Source organism: Myodes glareolus, chromosome 16 (genome assembly GCF_982192425.1).
Source record: "Myodes glareolus chromosome 16, mMyoGla1.1, whole genome shotgun sequence".
NCBI classification, from domain to species: domain Eukaryota; kingdom Metazoa; phylum Chordata; class Mammalia; order Rodentia; family Cricetidae; genus Myodes; species Myodes glareolus.
The window spans coordinates 31681689-31698384 of NC_142041.1; the positions used below are offsets into that span (position 1 = coordinate 31681689).

Genomic DNA, 16696 nt, shown 5'->3' on the forward strand with positions numbered 1-16696 from the left:
AGATGACCAGACTACTGTTGTTATCTGTTGTTATGGAGACTACTGGGCGTTCCGGTTGCCCTGGAGATCGATGCCAGCCCCCCCCCCCCCCCCCGGTCTGAGTTCTAGAGGTTTCAGTCAAGTACATCCTTCATCGGCCCTGGACCTCTCTTGACCCTTCCCTTTACTGCCCTTCCTCAAATCGGGCCAGAGTCCCTTTGCGAAGGTCTGCAGATGCCCAGGTCTTCCCCACAAACTTAACAAGACCTCTCACTTAGCAACTACAGCCTGGCTCTTCCAAAGCAAAACCGTTCATTCCCTCGGTCAGGACCAGTACTTCCCCCACCAGGTCAAGATCCTGACCTAAGGACTTGCAACCACCAAGCCTAAGCTCAGAGGTATGTAGTTTCTCCACAGCCCTCCACCCCAACCCTTGACTCCTTCCCTCTGGTACCTTCTGCCCTCCCCACACATTCTCTACTTTTCATCATTTTCCTACCCCCACCCACCCACTTTCTCCCCATCATCCTACCTCTGCCCCTTCCCTAATCTTCCCTTTAGGAAGACTCCAGTGAGCTTAATTACTTTTTTTTTACCATTAGTTTTATTTTATGTATATATGTGTTTTGCCTGCATGTATGTCTGTGCACTGTGGGTGTATACAGTGCCTCTGGAACCCCGAAGAAAGGATCAGATAGATAGATGCCTTGGGACTGGAGTTACAGACAGGTGTGAGCTGCCATGTGGGTGCTGGGAATTGAACCCAGGTCCCCTGCTGAGCCATGTATCTAATGAGTTTAATATGAAATATCTTAGCTGGGTGATGGTGGTGTACGTCTTTAATCCTAGCAGGCAAGTAGATCTCTGTGAGTTCAAGGCCAGCCTGATCTACAAAGCTTGTTCCAGGACAGCTAGGGCTACACAAAGAAACCTTGTCTCAAAAATAAAAAAGAGAAAGAGAGGAAAGGAAGGAGGGAGGGAGGGAGGGAGGGAGGAAGGAAAGAAAGATGTAACATCTTAAGATAGCTGCTATCTCTGACGCATGGGGAACACTAGGAAACGGTGAAACTCAAGAATCTGCAGGTAGCACTTGCAAATGATGATGGGCTTACAGATGATGACAGAGTCTATTTCAGCCAAGTGATGGCACTGACCTGTAATCCCAGTACTTGGAAAGCAGAGGCAAGAGAATTGCTGACAGTTCAAAGCCAACTTGGTCTACAGAGCAAATTCTAGGCCAGCCAGGGCTATAGAGTAAGACCTTGTCAAAACAAACAAACAAACAAACAAGGGCTGAGGCTGTAGCTCAGTGATGGAGCACTTCTTGCCAGCATACAAAGGCTATCATTCAGTCCTTAATACTCAAAGGGGATCAGGCATGATGGTAACAGACCTTGAATGGCAGGTCCAAATCCTTTAGGCCTAAGTCAGAATGTTTTGTGTGTTCAAAAGATCTTGCTGGAAGGGGACAGAGAGCTTGCCTCTCAGATCTTCCTGGGGTAAACTAGGCATCTTGGAGAGAAGTCATTCACATTGTCACTGTGTGTCACACTCTCTTTCCAGAGCTCACCTGGCCCCAATGCTTAGCATGGTGCCTGACTGAAGTGTTGATTTAGGCTGTTTATAAAATGTAAGTTTCATAAACGGAAGACTGAGTGAGGAAATACATTGGGGATATAGAGAGGCAATGTTATTATACAATCAGGCGGGAAATCATGAACAAATTGGAGGGAATGGAGAGAAAAGGATCCATTTGGGGAGTGTTTGGTTTTAGTTGCAGATGAGTGCTAGGGAGGAAGACTGTGGTGCTCGCACATTTCCAAAGTCAGTTCTGAAGCCTGTGGAGCAGCCAGTTGGAAATATCTGGCATGAAGCATCCAAAGCACATGGGAAAAATGAGGTCTGAGTTAGAGAGATGGACTTAGAAGTCAGCGGTAGCCTGGCATGGAGATGCACCTTTGTAATACCATCCTCAAGAGTCTGAGGCAGGAGGTCTATGAGGAGTTCAGGCCAGCCTGGGCTACATAGAAACTAAGGGAGGAAGAGAATGTACACACAGCATGTAGCTGAAAGTAGCTGAAGCCTTGAACAGGAATGAGACCAAAGGAAGAGGCGTGTGGTCCCTGGACAGAAGCAGAGGATAGACAGAGTCCTGGTGTATCTACTGTGGCATTTTCCCGCACTCTTGGAAGCCAACTCCGGCTTCATCTTCAGACTCTGGCACTCCATAACTGTAGTTCCAGGGTCCTAAGATATGCTTCAGACTCTGCCCTTGGACTGGCCAGGTAGCTTGTTGGGGCTCCCTCCTGGGTCCTTTGCTACCAGCTACTACTGATGGGATTCTGGCTGCTTCTGTCTTTCCATCTTTAAATTACAGCTCCCTGCCAACCTACCGTAGTATGCTGCGTGAGGGCACATAAGTGAACCTCTGGTTCTGCACCCTGAAACCCAGAATTCTACTTCCTTCCTTCTGATGTCTTCGGCACACTATTAATTTTCTCCTCATCCCATAACATCCTGAACCTGGGGCTCTGCCCTGACATACAGACCCTCCAGCCTCAACCTAATGAAGCCTGTACCTTATTCTACCACTAGATGGAAGCAAATGAGATCACAGATGGTCCTCAGGCCACCGAGGATGCAGAGGAACGCCCTTCTTTAAAGGACCATTCTGAAGACTTGCGGGAGGAGCCCACTAGCCCCGAAATTTCCTTGGATCTTTCCAGCTTACAGACCTCTTTACAGCTTCCTGCCTCCGACACCCTTTTTGTGACACCTGCTTCGCCAAATCCTGAGACTGGGGCCTCTGAGAGCCTCGTGGAGCCACCTGACTCTGAAACTCGCTTAAAGCCCCATACCACTGAGATCCTTTCCACACCATCCCAGGTTTCCTTAAGGGCCCCAGCCTCTGAAACTCTCTCAAAGTCTCCCCAGTCTGTGAGCTCTCTAGAAAAAGCCATCGCCGAGATCCCTTTGGAGAGCCTTACAGATGAGATTCGCAGCACTAAAGTCAAAAAAAAGTCTCTTCAGCTCTCACCAGCAGTCAATCCCCCTGCATCTCCCCATAAGCTTTCTACTGCTGAAGGCCCAGAGGCCCAGGTCCCTGGATCTGAACACATCCCCAAGCACTCCTTTTCAGGACCTTCCAGCCAGGCCACCGCAGATACGGAACCGGAACCATCTGCAAAGCAGGAGGAAGTACGGGATGAGGAGCCAATAGTGGGGACCAGTACCGTCTCCACTCCTGCAGCCAAGCCCGAGCCTCGTGTGAGCAAGAAGGAGAAAAGAGTTAGCGGTAATTGTTCCTGCCTTTCCTCTACCCCTGTGACTCTTGCACTGCCCGTGACTTACCCAGAAGTGGGGGACTGGGTTATTCTTGCATATGGCCCCCCTTAGTTTTAAGGTCCTTTCACTGCCCACTGGTTACTCAGTCCCTCCCTTCCCAGGTTACCCAAGCCGCCCAGTGGTCCCTGCTAAGCGGGCAGAGCTGGTGGAAATGGCTAAGGCAATGCACAGAGAACATTTTGGTACTCAAGTGGAGTATCTTTTCCAATGGGAGAAGGATTCAGCCCTGAAGGCCATCCAGACAGGTGAGCCCTGGTGGCCTTCCAGAGGCCTGTAACAGGCCCATGGACAACTTCCAATTCAACAGATTTGGGAACCTGCCCCTTCAATGTAGAAATGGCCATGCCACCTGGCTGGACTCTAGAATGGGAGCAGGTAGACTGGCCTGGGGAAAAGTGGAGATTGCACATGAAGTCCAAGCAGCAATAGAGAGATATACAAAAGCAACTAAAATTGTTAGCAACAGAAGAGTTGAGGGCCAGCCCCAGATCTAGCACCCACACAGTCTATACCAGAACAATCCTAACGCAGAGTGGCCCCAGGACCTTGGCCAGTTTCTAGGAGCCTTGTTCTCATATAGATATGGCAAAAGATTGTGGTCCCTTTACTCCGCTGATGTATGGATCTGCATGCTAGATCCATGACCATCTGAGTATCCAAAGCCCTTGAGGGTCCCCACCAAAGAGAAGTTCAAGCCACTGCTCATAATTCATATCCCCCTTTGAGACAAGGTCTCACGTAGTCCAGGCCATGACCCTAGCCTCAAACTTCCTATATAGTCATTGATGACCTTTAAGGATAACCTTGAACTCCTAATCTTCCTACTTCTACTTCCTGAGTGCTAGGGTCACATGTGTGTGCCCCCCACAGCTGGTTTTACATGATGCTGGGGTTTTGTGTATGCTAAGTAAGCACCCTCCCCACCGAGTTATGCTCTTGGTAGTCCTGTGAGGGGAAGTTGCATCTCTGAAATGGGTGTGCAGGTGAACTGTATAAACACGTGGCACATTTCATGTAAGCATATTTACCTGTGTTGTGTATTTCACTACCTATAAGGATTGTTAATCTCAGTAGGACAGCCACTCAGATACTCTAGGGTTCTGAATTGTGTAGATAAATTCAGTAGAAAGCATTGCGCTTGCTCAGGTTTTTCATCCTTCTGTTCTGCTTATAATGGAACTACATCCACAGGACTAAGAGATAAAGACAACTAGAAAGCCCTATACTCTTATCCTCCTTGAGTAATCTGCACACCCCACCTCCATATACGGACTCTCTCCCCTTCATCTCTAGTTTTTTAAAGTCTCACTTGTTTCTGAGTTTCCACTGATAGTGAAATGTTTAGTTATGCTAATATCTATTACTGATACCTTTTTCTTGCAAATGTAGGTTCTGTCTATTCCCCTCTTTCCTCTTTTAGATCCCCCTGCCCACTCCTCGCTCTTCAAGACCTCTGTATTTCTTCTTTGTTTTAAATGTCTGTGTTTTCCTGCTTAAGCAAGTGGTTCGTGTACTCAATCCTGCACAAAGATATTTGGGGTTCATATCCTTCCAATGTTGAAGATCTTGAGTCAAGACTCCCTAAGAATATATGTGATATGCAGATCTGAGTTTTCTAAAAATTCTTTCAGCGAACAGTTATTATGCGCCAACTATTTGCCAGGCATTGAGTTTTAGTTGTGCAAGCAATGGGGCAAGAAAGGTCTCAAGGATAAAACTTGTCCTCCAATTGCACAGTGAAGCCCTGTCTCAAAAAAACGAATAGCAAAGATCCCTCAACCAAAGTGCATGAGTCCCGCAGAGACACAGGAAAGAGGCCCCCAGCTGGGTAGCTAGACATAGGCATGGGAAGGAAAGACTGCTGGAGCTAATGTCTATGAGAGGGTAAGAAGAGAGAGTCAAGCTGGGGGTAGTGGTGCACAACTATGATTTCAGCACTTGGAAGGCTGAGACAGAGAGTTACAAGTTTTTGGCTTGTATGAATGAAGTGAGAACAGATGTGGGGCACATAGAAACCTGGTGAGCTGAGAACGAAGGTTGAGAAGTTTTGAGGTAAACACTGGGTGTTGAGTGGAACATGCTGATGAGACAACAGATGGCCCTGCGATCTAGGCCTAGGAGAGGTCAAGGATGCAGAGGTATCCCTCATGTAAAGACAACTTATGTAGTATGGAAACCTTCTAGAAATTAAGAGTTGATATACAAGCATGGCTATGCAGCTGTACTGAGTCAGGATGGCATCCAAGATAATGTCTCCTCTGCCTGCTTAGTCCACTTCTAAAAGGAAGAGAGTTTGGAATCAGAGAATGGAGTCCAGAGCCAGGTGCAGTTTCCCTACTTTAAGGGCATAGAATAGAACAGTATAGAATAGTATAGAATAGAATAGAATAGAATAGAATAGAATAGAATAGAATAGAATAGAATAGAATAATAGAATTTGAGGTATTCAAACTCTTCATTCGAATGCTAGACACTGATTCTCACATCCATGCTTAAACTGGTCAAGTGTTGGTCTTCAGGCAGACCCAGGTTCACGCCTGCACATCACCTGCTCAGCCACTGTGTTTGGCTTTTGTAGTGTTCAGAATTCCTCTAGTGGAGTCCTGGCTCCCACCCACTCATTGTGACTTTGCTTCTCCTTGTGCTCTCAACCAAACATTCCGGGTACAGCAGGATCCTGGCACCAGAAGCAGCCAAGCCAAAAGCCACACCTGACCAGGTTTTAAGACCTTATGAACTATGGGTAAGATAAGAACACCCGGTCTGAGGCGCAGGCCTGTGGATTATGGCACTAAAGGAACATGTTCCTTTTCAATCAGGCAGTCTATCTTCTCTGATATCTCTTTCATGGCAGGATTAGAGATATGGATGAAAAAAACAGCCGCTTCTCTTGTGGGGAAGCCAGGGATAACTTTTAGAAGAGGTGGCATTTCTGTTGAGACCGCTGCCAGGCATCTGGGTCCCACAGCCGCAGTCCCCCATGAGGACGCAAGCAAGGTTCTGAACTAAAGCTGGAATACTCTGCTCTCATGAGGGACGAGAAGATGGGCAGGAGGTGTGCCAGTTCTCCTGTCCCCTCTGCCTAGCCCTGCTTTGACTTGCGATAGGACTTTCTGTGAAGCAAGATTCTTCCAGACCCCACTGCTAAACGCAGGCTCTGGTTGCCACCTGCTAACCCTGCATCCTAGGGTACTAGCCTCACTCTCCTTCCCAGATCTGCCTTCCAGTCCTCACAACCTAGATCCTTTGGTCTTCCAGCCATGGCTTCTGGTCTGCCCCTTCCTCCTGATCCCTGGAGAGCCACCAGCCACCCTTCTCAGGATCATAGAGAGCGTTAGTTACATAACACTAGGACACAGAAGGGCTGACAGAGGTGGCAGCCCCGGGAGTAAAAGCGCTGGCTTCCTCCCACCTCTCGGCACCAGGTCTCTCCAACTTCCTCCTTTTCTCCAGAGTCCTTCACTAGTAACTCTCTTCAGGACCCAATCCCCATCACCCACTGTCCACCTGATCAGCTAGCTTCTCTCTTGCTCACCATAAACACTTCAAAAGGTTGGACTCTGGTATGGAGAGGGGAGGTAAGACAGCTTTAACAATCACCGGAGCCTCGCGTTCATCTTCAAACATCTGTAATCGGCCTGCTCTGAAACTGGAGACTGCCTTTGGTTATCTCAGTTAGGCTGACGAACATGAGCAGATCCTGGGATAGGAAGGGAACTGACGATACTTTGGGGTTTAAAAAAAAAAATCTTTAATGAAAAAAGTCTAAGGGCCAGAGGGAGGGCTCCCTAGTGGAAACAGGTATAAGGTATGGTGGTGAGTTGCCCACCCCCACTCCGGGGAAACCAGAACACTTGTAGGGAGTGTAGGATTTTTTTTCTTTTTCACTCTTCCCTGTTAATCCCTCCATATGTAGGTCTTTACATTGGCTGGCGCTGCCCTCATTACTTATGGGACTGTTTCCGGATTGGAGATGAGTCCAGGTGCTTTTGTGGACATTTGTTGAGAGAACACCAGATCATCTCAGGTAGGAATGAAGTTGCCAGACCTGTCAAGTATGGAGGGGTTCCTGTAGCCTTTGATGTCTTGGAGGGAGAGACAGAGATGAACTGGATCAGGGAGGATCTGCAGAGGGGGGAGCAGGTCCTTCCAGGTGCTGGTCTAATGCTTCGCCATCCCCATTCTCCCAGATCTGTCGGTGCCCTGTAGTGTGAGCCAGTGTAGGTGCCTCATGTTTTGTTTCATCCCATCACGCCCAGAGGAGGTGGGTGAGTTCTGGCTTAAGAGACGGGCCACCTTTGACCCCAAAGCGTGGAGAGCCCAGTGTCGTTGCAAGCATACTCATGAAGACCATGCGGCCACCGGAGCGCATCCCTGCAGGCACCGCGGTAACTTCTAGTGCAAAGGGGTGTCTGGGTGGGGAGAAGCAGATCCAGGAAGAAGATGAGGCAAGAATGTGTCAGCTCGTGGGGATGCCACTAATTCCTTATATTCTTGCCTTAGGCTGTTGCTGCAGCAGTTTTGAGTCGAATTTCCTCTGTGCGGCCTGTGACCGGCGCTGGGAGGAACACGAGACTTTCTTCGAGACTGAGGAGACCAGGCGAAGAGGAGGGAGACCTTATGGTGAGGGAACAACACGGGGCAGGGGACCATGTCAGCATCTGTCATCAGAAGGGCAGGCAGAAAGGCATGCCCACCCTCCCCCCATCCTCTCCAGGCCTCCCACCCTCGGCCCACCCCACATCCCATGCCTGCACTGCTTTGCGTCCCCAGGAGCAGACTATGTGCCTTTTGCAGAGATGCCTGCCCTCCGAGATGCCATCCTCACCAACTCTGAGCTTGAGGCCCTCCAGATGCAGAGTGTCTCTGGCCATCCCAGTTCCCACTCTAGTTCCCTTGAACTCCCTGGCCCGAGCACCCTCCAGCCTGACCCTAAATCTGACCCCCATACCTGATTGTTTCACCTCTACTCTTCCCTCCTGCAGGGGCAGACACTGTCAACAACTGGCACAGGCCTTTCTGAGCCTGGCCAAGATCAACAATAAAATGGAAGCCAATAGACTCTGACCTGCCTCTATATGGGACAGGTAGCGTCAAGACTTAATTTAGAGGCAGCTCTAACTGCAGGCAAGAGACAGCATCGAGTGGAAAGAAGGCTGGCTCCAGCCTTCTTCCTCTATCATAGCCACATTCAAGCCGCTGGCCCTGACACTAGGAGAAGAGCTTCAAGAAGGCCAAGGAGGGAGAATGTTTGCGGAGTAGAATAGCCAGTGACTTCAGGGGTAGCTGGGGCTCCATAAGGCAAAGACATTGCAATTAGTAAGTCTTTGGAGGCTTTGGACAGTGTGGTTTCACACTGGCACGGTGGAGGTAAACACTAAATATCTATTAATTTGAAGGCGTCTCTTCAAGGAGCTTGGGTAAGAAGTAGAAGAAAGAAGTTCAGACAAAACCCAGGCTGTCGGTCAAGGAAGTGACTTTTTAAGAAGGAAAGGGGGAAGAGGCCCACATGCAAAAAGATCTCGAAGGATGCCAAAGGGAGGAGAGATGCTTGGTGGGACAAGATCTCAAATATGGAGAAAAGGGAGCATGAGGCCAAGGCAGGGGTGAAGGTATTTGCTCTGACGAAGAGAAATTTCATTTCTTAAGACAAAGAAGAGAATATGAGCTGCAGGGAGCAGGACCTCCTAAAGCTCCCCTCTGGTGACATCTCTGTTCTCTGTGAACCAAGCAAGGGATTAGTGGGGAGTAGGGACTGGAAGGGAAAGGTGAGCTCTGGGGAAGGCTGATGTGGGGAATCAGAGATCATGGCAAGTGCATAGTCTAGAATTTAGTGTTCCTGGAAGTGAGAATCTGGTTGGAGAAGAGAGGCTAAACTATTTAGACTAACGGGTGCTGATGGAATGGCGTCAGGATAGTGAGAAGCAGGCAAAGGAGCAGGCCTGAAGAAGTGAAGGGATGTCAAAGACTGGGGACATGATGCTTTCAAAGGAATAAGAGCTCTCCAGTGAGGTTCAGGAGCAGGTGTGTTGGCATGGGCTGCAACAAGGAGACAGTGGGCGGGGTCAGCAAAGCTCGCAACTTTGAGAGAGCAGCTGCAGGTGATGGCAAGTGTTTGGAATAAGGAGGAATCAGTCGGCGTCATAATTGTGACTGCCAGGGAGTGACAGAACTCCATAGGCAATTTTATGGCCATACGACAAGTTGGACACTGGTGGGCTTTGTGATGCTCGATTCACTCTTCGGGCCTCGGTTGCCAGATCTGTAAGACAGGAATCCCCTGTGTTGCCTGCACTCTGTGAAAACCCAAAGGAAGTTCCAGCTGCAAAACTTTGTGCTCCCTAGAATCCCATCCTCTTCTCAACCCAGCTCCTCTTACCCCTTGTCCTTCTCTGGTACAGTTTTCAAGTCTCACATCTAGGGCTCAGGGGCAAGGTGATACTGCATTTCCTGATATTAGAAAGGTCATCTGTCTTTGCAAAAGAAAGGATGGCCTGCTAGGACCCCAGGGCAAAATCATATGATCCCATATCAACCCTGGGAAGAAGAAAGGGCTTTCTAATAATATAACTGTGTAAAAGAGAGTGTGCTAATTCCAGAAGTTTCTCAACACTGGTTGTATGTGCTGTGATAATCGTATAAAAATATTCAATTAATAGAAGAATTACTGTGGTCAGGTCATTGGAGACACAGTATGAATTCATTGCAAAGTATATAAACTATACTAATTTGAAAAATATAAGAATTATAAACATGCAATTCGTTACTGTATATAAAAAAGTAGAACAGTGAAACATCAAATATTTAATAATTATTGAACATTTATATACCAGGCTACATGTAAAGACAAAACAGCCTCTAAAGATATAAGGGTAACTTACACTATTGTGCCAAACCAGAACTCACCAGGTGGTGAGTATTTGAGGGGATACTGATATATTTTGAGATTTAGTCTTGCTATGTAGACCAGGCTGCCCTGGAACTCCTGAGTGATCCTTCTGTCTCTGCCTTTCAAGTGGAATATCGTGTTTTTTCTTTCAAAATATAAGGAAATGAAGAGATGGTTCAGTGCTTAAGAGTGTTTGCTGCTCTTCTAGAGTACAGAAACTTGGTTCACATCTGGTGGCTCACAACCACCTGTATGTAACTCCAGCTCTATGGAATCTGACACCCTCTTGGAGGCCTCTGCAGGCACCCATGCGTACTTGCACATACCCACACACATACACATAAATCTTTAGGTGCTAAAGAGATGGCTAAGCAGTTAAGAGCACATACTGTAGCTCTTGGGGAGCACTGGAACTCAGCTACCAGCACCCACATCAAGTGGTTCCCAACAGCCTGTAACTCCAGCTCCAGGACATTCTGTGCCTCCTCAGCACCCATGGACACCTGCACTCAACATGCACATACCCCACAGGCAGAAACATATACACGATTTTAAAGAATGTATATACAAAGCAAGCCTGTCTCACTGCCTCACAGAGTTAACGGCACCTCACGCCACTTATGAGGTGGGGAAAAAAAACTGTAATACGTAGTACAGCATTCACAGGATGCGCCTATCCTCACCTGCTTAAGGGGGAAAAAATGCTCTGAAAACTGACTGCATAATGATGTGAGAGCAAAAACATAAAACAAATTGACCGAAATTTTTAAAAAAAAAAATCTTAAATATGTTTTAAATCTTTGGAGTGGTCAAAGGACTGAAATGGATAGAAAAGGTTAGGTACCTATTCTACAGATTAAAACCTATCCTACAGATTAAAAAAATTGGTCCCAATTCACTTTTAGCTCCTCCCATGTGACTTCTGGAGCCAATAAGCTCCGAATGTCCTCAGAACCCCGCCCTCCTGGCCAATGCGGAGAAGGGTCTGCACTACATTTAGCCTTTTGTGCAGCAGGTGGCGAGGTCCCGCCCTCCTCCCCCCACCAGTGGGGGCCAGGGCTAAAAAGAACAGGCCGAAGCGGACAAGTCCCACCCACTCAGGAGCCTCAACCAAAGCTTGGTCAAGGTAGTGAACCTGAGCAGAATAGGAAAAAAAAAAAATCCCACCCCCATATTTAGTTCTTCCAATGGAGTGGGAATGTATCTCAGAGCGAAACTAAGCAGGGATCCAATCGAAAAGGAATTTCCATGCTACTAAACAAAAATTGGCCCTGCTTTAGCAGGAGCAGCCAATGAGCTGCACGGTGGGACCCGCCCCCAGCTGGATGCGGCCAATGGGCTGCGCCCGCAAGGCCGCAGGCTCCGGGAAGATGGCTGCTGCCGTGCTGCTGGCAGTGGGTTTGCGCACCGCGCGCAGAGCCCTGGCGGCCTCGGGGTCACGGGGGGTGCAGGTGAGAAGCAATCAGAGGGACCTGGGGGCTCGCAGGCACTGGCGCGTTCCGGGACCAGCACGCGCGTCGCGCATCATTGCGGAGTCACTGACTCTCCCAAGGGTCAATTTCAGGGACTCTGCGGTCGAGTCCGCGAGAGAAGCGATCTGGCGGCGACCGCTTCCCAGAACAGCCGGAGCTTCCCGGTTGGGACCGAGCTGGTGGTGCTGCTGGCCGGGAGCGTGCTTCGGCCTGCCTCTGCTGTGCCCCCTTCAGGAAGTGAGCTCTCCCTCGGGAGCTAGCCTGTTCTCGGATCTCTAGCCCTACAATGCGCGTCAGCAATGCTCTTTGATCTTTCACACTTTCCAACAGTGATTCAGTATATCCCACAGTTTCGCTTCAGTGTAACGCACTGATACCGGCCTTCTCCGAACTGGTGAGAAACTGGGATAGCCCTGCCTCCTATCCCTTCTGACAGCCGAGTTCACGTAGCTGAACTCTTACATGACTTCGCTGATTCAATTACCGGAATTAAAATCCAGTGTAAGAAGCGGAGCATGGTGGCACATGACTGTAATCCCAGCATTTAGGAAACTGAGGAGGCAGGGCTACCCCCTGGCCTGCATAGCAACAACAGGGAGCTGCGCAATAAGAATCAAATGTGACACCCAAATGAGAGATAGCCAATGTCAGATAGGACAAATACACTTAAAACATAAATCAAGAAGCAAGGCTTAAAGATCAGAAAACGCACAGTAGAAATAAGTGGAAACACAGTAAAGAGCTTCAGGCTCTCTTTAGGACAGGATTCAACCATTCCTGAAGCTCTCAAGTATTTATCTGATGTATTCAATGGTAGCATAGGAACTGAGACCTATGTTGTTTGTTTATGGGCACAGTGTCTTATGTATCCCACACTAGCCTAGAATTTATTAAATATAGCTAAAAATGAGGAGTTCCTGAGCCTCCTGCCTCCCCATCGCAAGTGCTGGTGTGACAGATTGCTGGATCCCTTTACCTGTACAGTGCTAGGTATCTTTAGGCACACTTGCAGGAATCAATTGGACTCCTGCATCCTACATAGTAATTACTGCGTGTTCTGTAAGCGGACCCACCATCATCTGGCCCAGCCTTTGCTGCTCAGGCCCTGAAATCCAGGGGCTTGCCCTAGAGTGGAACCACTAATAGGTTCTTAGAAGAATGAAGTTAGAATCACTCTTAGAGCCCAGCCCCTTCCAGCCCCAACTACGTGCATGGGAAAATGACTGCCGGCTCTCTCCCTTGGGTTCCCCCCACCCACCTCCAGGTCCGGGGAAATGCAGGTGTGACTGATGGGGGTGAAGTGGCCAAGGCCCAGAAAGCAGCTCCTGGAGGAGCAACGCCAACCATCTTCTCCCGGATTCTGGACCGAAGCCTCCCAGCTGACATTCTATATGAAGATCAGCAGGTGAAGGTCCCCATAGGGCCCGGCTCTCTTGAGAATTTCACAGGTGCCCTTGGGTCTGATGAAGTAACCGTGATCTCTCACCCGTCGCTGCTTACAGTGTCTGGTGTTCCGTGATGTGGCCCCTCAGGCTCCTGTGCATTTCCTGGTCATTCCCAAGAAGCCCATTCCTCGAATTAGCCAGGCGGAAGAAGAAGACCAGCAGGTGGGGAGAACAGGGCCAGGGGCCTGTCTGGGGGAGCCCTGGATTAAGCTAGAGGTTTGACTCCTGTGAAGGGTACCACCCCTGTCCCTCTCCCTATAGCTTCTAGGACATTTACTCCTTGTGGCCAAGAAGATGGCAAAGGCTGAGGGTCTGAAAGACGGATATCGACTGGGTGAGTGGTTTTTGTCCTTTGGCCTTCTCCCCTACGAATCCCCATTTCTCAAGGTGATCTTTCGTCCTTGACCTCTCCTGTGACTCTGATCCCTGATGGCAAACTCATTTCAGTGGTCAACGATGGGAAGATGGGCGCGCAGTCCGTGTACCACCTGCACATTCATGTCCTCGGAGGCCGACAGCTGCAGTGGCCGCCTGGCTAAACCTGCCAGCTGCCCCAGGACCACAGACCTGGATGCTTGGGTGGAGAAAAGGGAAAGAAATCTTGTGACATTAATAAACCATTCACCCTCAATTTTGCGTTCCTGTCTTAACTATGTAACAGATTTGTGCCACCAAGGTGAAAGAAAATTGATTCGGAGCTGTGATCTCTCTTGACCAGAGTCAGGATAAAAGATCCTATGGCCCAGGCAGTGGATAAAGGAGTACATAGTGCAGATACGCTAGTTTCTAGTGGTTCATTCTAGGTCAAATCTCTAGAAAAAAAAATAGCAGTAGAAATTTGCCTGGACAACAAGACAGAGACCTGTCTATTGTCCCATAATTCCTTCAATTTAGCTGTTATCTCCATATCTGTGTGTGCTGAGGATGGAGCCCAGGACCTTGGGTATACTGGACAACAAGCACTCCTAGCACTGAACTGGATCCTTAAATTGTTAAAAAAAAAAAAAAAAAAAAAAAGGATTTCACTCTCTCTTGGTTCATTAGGGAATGAACCATGAACCAAGCAAACAAGAGTTTATACTGATGTCCATCCTGCACTTGTCGCCAATGCATCCCCGTAAGTCACCTTAGTCACAAGGAATCAAGTTGGCCATGGAGGCGAGAGTTTATGCTAGTGGAACTTTAAAAGCCCAGGTGAGGCCGAATGTAGCTGAGACAATTGCAAAGCACCAAGTCTAAGACTTCCGCCCCTGGAAAGAGTTTGTTTTCTCCTGTCCTGCCCGGCCACCTCGGGTCAGCCCAACTCTAGTTGTGCGCAGTCTCCTAGAGTTGTTTGCCGTCTCTATGGCAACCCGGTAGCCGGCCTCTGAAAATGGAGACGACCGAGTCTACGGAGGAATCTCCTCCGCTGCGGTAAGAGCCACGGCTATGAGAACAAGGAAGGTCAACGGACTAACTTTGCAGCGATTTTTGACAACCTTGATGTATTTCTTTCTTTCAGATCTTTGGATGTACAACCCAGCTCCGAAGGATTGGAGAGCACTTCCGATCCCATGCCTTCTTCGAGTGGCAGTCCTAGGTCGGCCCTAGCGGCCATAACTGCCCCATCTGTATTATGTGCAGAGCCTCACGTGCAGTATTCTTTGCTCACAGAGCCTTCTTCTGACAGTCTTCTCGAGGTTGCCTGCCCTGGGTCCCATCAGATAGACCATGGGACGTTTGGCTACCAGCCCCTCTATGTTTCTTATATTCCTCGGAATCCCTGTAGGGCAGCCCCCAGCTCAAGCACTGTTCCTGCTTCTTCTTATCCTGAAAGGAGCTCTGTTCACAGCTCTGGTCCTTTGTCTGGCTCAGGCTCCGGTCTTGGCCAGAGTTCTGATGCTGGCAAGGACACCGGTCCTACCAGTAAGCCTAAGCATGGGCCTGCCCCTGGACCAGCTCTTGTCCCTGGGCCTGGCCCTGCTGACTCTGGACCTGGTCATAAGGTCAGCTTCAGCATTCCTCAAGGGATCGGAGGCCCCCCATCAGATGTGTGTAGGACATGGTATCAGTTCTGCTACTGTGGACCACACCGACAACCCTGGGAACCTCTGCAAGTCTCAGAGCCTGGAGTGAGGGGGCCATTGAAACCCCCAGAGGCTGAAGGAAAATCTGAGTTTCTCTGTAAAACACTGCCGCGTGGTCAGTGCCTCCTTCACAACTGGGAGGAAGAGGTATGACGGTTTGGCCTGCTTCCCCTTCTGGAAGACGGGCCCCTGTTTCCTAGAAAAGCCGACAGTTTGTGATGAGGGCCAACAGGGGAAGGGGGGCTCATGGTCATTTAACATGTGGTCCACAGAGAGCCACCAACCAGCTGGATCAAATTCCAAGATCGCAAGACGGCTCTGAGAGTTATTTCTTCCGACACGGACACCAGGGACTGCTGAGCATGCAGCTTCACTCAGCCATGCCTTGCAGCACCACCCAGAAAGACTCATACCAGCCCCCCAGAAACATCTGTCAGCCACTTCGAGGTGTGAAGCATGAGAGATGGGGCCAGAAAGAGTTCAGTAGGCAGAAAAAGAGGCAGGACTGTGGATCCTTTGGCGGCTCTAAGGGCAAACCCCAAGATTTCCCTTCTCAGCTCTGTTTCTGAAACCGCTTCTTAACCAGACTCCTCTTCTGCCCTCTCACAGGAAAGCGGGAAGCTATGTTGGAGATGCTCCTGCACCACCAGATCTGGTGAGAGCCTGGGAAGGGGAAAGGGAGGGCAAGGAGGAAGGGAAAACTGGGACTGGCCTTGACCTCTCCAAGGGCTACCTAGTAAAGAGGCACAGGCAGAACAAGACCCTCCCAGAAAGCTCTTTGAGGCGGAATCAGTAACACACCATGACTACACAGCAAAGATGGTCCAAACAGGGCTTCCGGCCCCTACAAAGGTGAGAATCCAACTCACCTTACTTGGGAAAACAGCAAACTCAGAAGTTGACAGAGAGCCCCAGAGACCAGGAGTTACTCAATATCTCTTCCCTCACAGCCTCATGATTACCGCCAGGAACAGCCTGAAACCTTCTGGAAGCAGAGAGCACCACAGCTACCGGTGTGTGGACGTGACTAGGTGCTGGGTGGGGGAGAGAGGCTCTTCTGCTCTAGCTTGGGGAAGGGTGGCATCTGTCCTCATCCTAACACTCCTCCAGGGTGTCAGTAACATCAGGACACTGGACACACCGTTCCGGAAGAACTGCAGCTTCTCAACACCAGTGCCCTTGTCTCTGGGACACCCTTTGCCTTACGAACTTGAGAATTTCCCCCACCAAATGGGTGCAATGTCTTCCCTTGCCTGCCAGGGAGGAGGGCAGGGGTGTGGAGGGTCGAGGACAACTCCATCCTAAGGGTTGAGGAGGGAAGTAGAAGGGGAATTTAGATTCTGCTTTTGTTTATATTACAGTAGGTGTGGGTGGAGTTACTTCTCTGTGCTTGGTGAGGGTTTCCCATAAAGCATTCTCCTCCTGAAGCTGCTAACTCATTGAATCTGTGAATAACCGTGCCCACACCCAGTATTCTTCCCTTAGAATGGCTTGGACCCC

The 16696-nt window shown here is 49.3% G+C and overlaps 3 protein-coding genes across 6 annotated transcripts; all 3 read left to right on the forward strand.

Moving 5' to 3' along the window:
* Positions 1 to 13: 13 nt before the first annotated feature.
* On the forward strand, positions 14 to 8385 carry Fam221b (family with sequence similarity 221 member B). Of its 3 annotated transcripts, none has more exons than XM_048420193.3 (7): positions 14 to 377; positions 2575 to 3274; positions 3426 to 3569; positions 7241 to 7351; positions 7515 to 7712; positions 7828 to 7947; positions 8098 to 8385. In XM_048420193.3, exons 2-7 carry the CDS (start codon positions 2575 to 2577, stop codon positions 8277 to 8279), a joined length of 1455 nt encoding a protein of 484 aa, XP_048276150.3. In that variant the 5' UTR covers positions 14 to 377; the 3' UTR covers positions 8280 to 8385. The 3 variants fall into 3 exon arrangements, with proteins under 3 accessions (XP_048276150.3, XP_048276151.2, XP_048276152.3); XM_048420194.3 differs by having other exon boundaries at positions 8310 to 8385; XM_048420195.3 differs by lacking the exon at positions 3426 to 3569.
* Positions 8386 to 11512: 3127 nt separating this feature from the next.
* Positions 11513 to 13761, forward strand: Hint2 (histidine triad nucleotide binding protein 2). The gene is made up of 5 exons (XM_048420013.3): positions 11513 to 11664; positions 12950 to 13090; positions 13188 to 13292; positions 13392 to 13464; positions 13578 to 13761. Exons 1-5 carry the CDS (start codon positions 11539 to 11541, stop codon positions 13667 to 13669), a joined length of 537 nt encoding a protein of 178 aa, XP_048275970.2. The 5' UTR covers positions 11513 to 11538; the 3' UTR covers positions 13670 to 13761.
* Positions 13762 to 14147: 386 nt separating this feature from the next.
* On the forward strand, positions 14148 to 16623 carry Spag8 (sperm associated antigen 8). Of its 2 annotated transcripts, XM_048420011.3 has the most exons (7): positions 14161 to 14543; positions 14632 to 15343; positions 15469 to 15643; positions 15806 to 15851; positions 15934 to 16048; positions 16147 to 16209; positions 16307 to 16623. In XM_048420011.3, the coding sequence occupies exons 1-7, from the start codon at positions 14503 to 14505 to the stop codon at positions 16499 to 16501; spliced, it is 1347 nt and encodes a 448-aa protein (XP_048275968.3). In that variant the 5' UTR covers positions 14161 to 14502; the 3' UTR covers positions 16502 to 16623. The 2 variants fall into 2 exon arrangements, with proteins under 2 accessions (XP_048275969.3, XP_048275968.3); XM_048420012.3 differs by lacking the exon at positions 15934 to 16048 and having other exon boundaries at positions 14148 to 14543.
* Positions 16624 to 16696: the final 73 nt, after the last annotated feature.

Bases quoted from the DNA above. Each gene is read 5' to 3' on its own strand.
- Fam221b (XM_048420193.3), top strand. From the start codon at position 2,575: ATGGAAGCAAATGAGATCACAGATGGTCCTCAGGCCACCGAGGATGCA. The intron at 3,275-3,425 runs GTAATTGTTCCT...CTCCCTTCCCAG, and splicing joins GAAGGAGAAAAGAGTTAGCG to GTTACCCAAGCCGCCCAGTG. The intron at 7,948-8,097 runs GTGAGGGAACAA...TTGCGTCCCCAG, and splicing joins AAGAGGAGGGAGACCTTATG to GAGCAGACTATGTGCCTTTT.
- Hint2 (XM_048420013.3), top strand. From the start codon at position 11,539: ATGCGGCCAATGGGCTGCGCCCGCAAGGCCGCAGGCTCCGGGAAGATG. The intron at 13,091-13,187 runs GTGAAGGTCCCC...CGCTGCTTACAG, and splicing joins TTCTATATGAAGATCAGCAG to TGTCTGGTGTTCCGTGATGT. The intron at 13,465-13,577 runs GTGAGTGGTTTT...AACTCATTTCAG, and splicing joins GAAAGACGGATATCGACTGG to TGGTCAACGATGGGAAGATG.
- Spag8 (XM_048420011.3), top strand. From the start codon at position 14,503: ATGGAGACGACCGAGTCTACGGAGGAATCTCCTCCGCTGCG. The intron at 14,544-14,631 runs GTAAGAGCCACG...TCTTTCTTTCAG, and splicing joins GAGGAATCTCCTCCGCTGCG to ATCTTTGGATGTACAACCCA. The intron at 15,644-15,805 runs GTGTGAAGCATG...GCCCTCTCACAG, and splicing joins CATCTGTCAGCCACTTCGAG to GAAAGCGGGAAGCTATGTTG.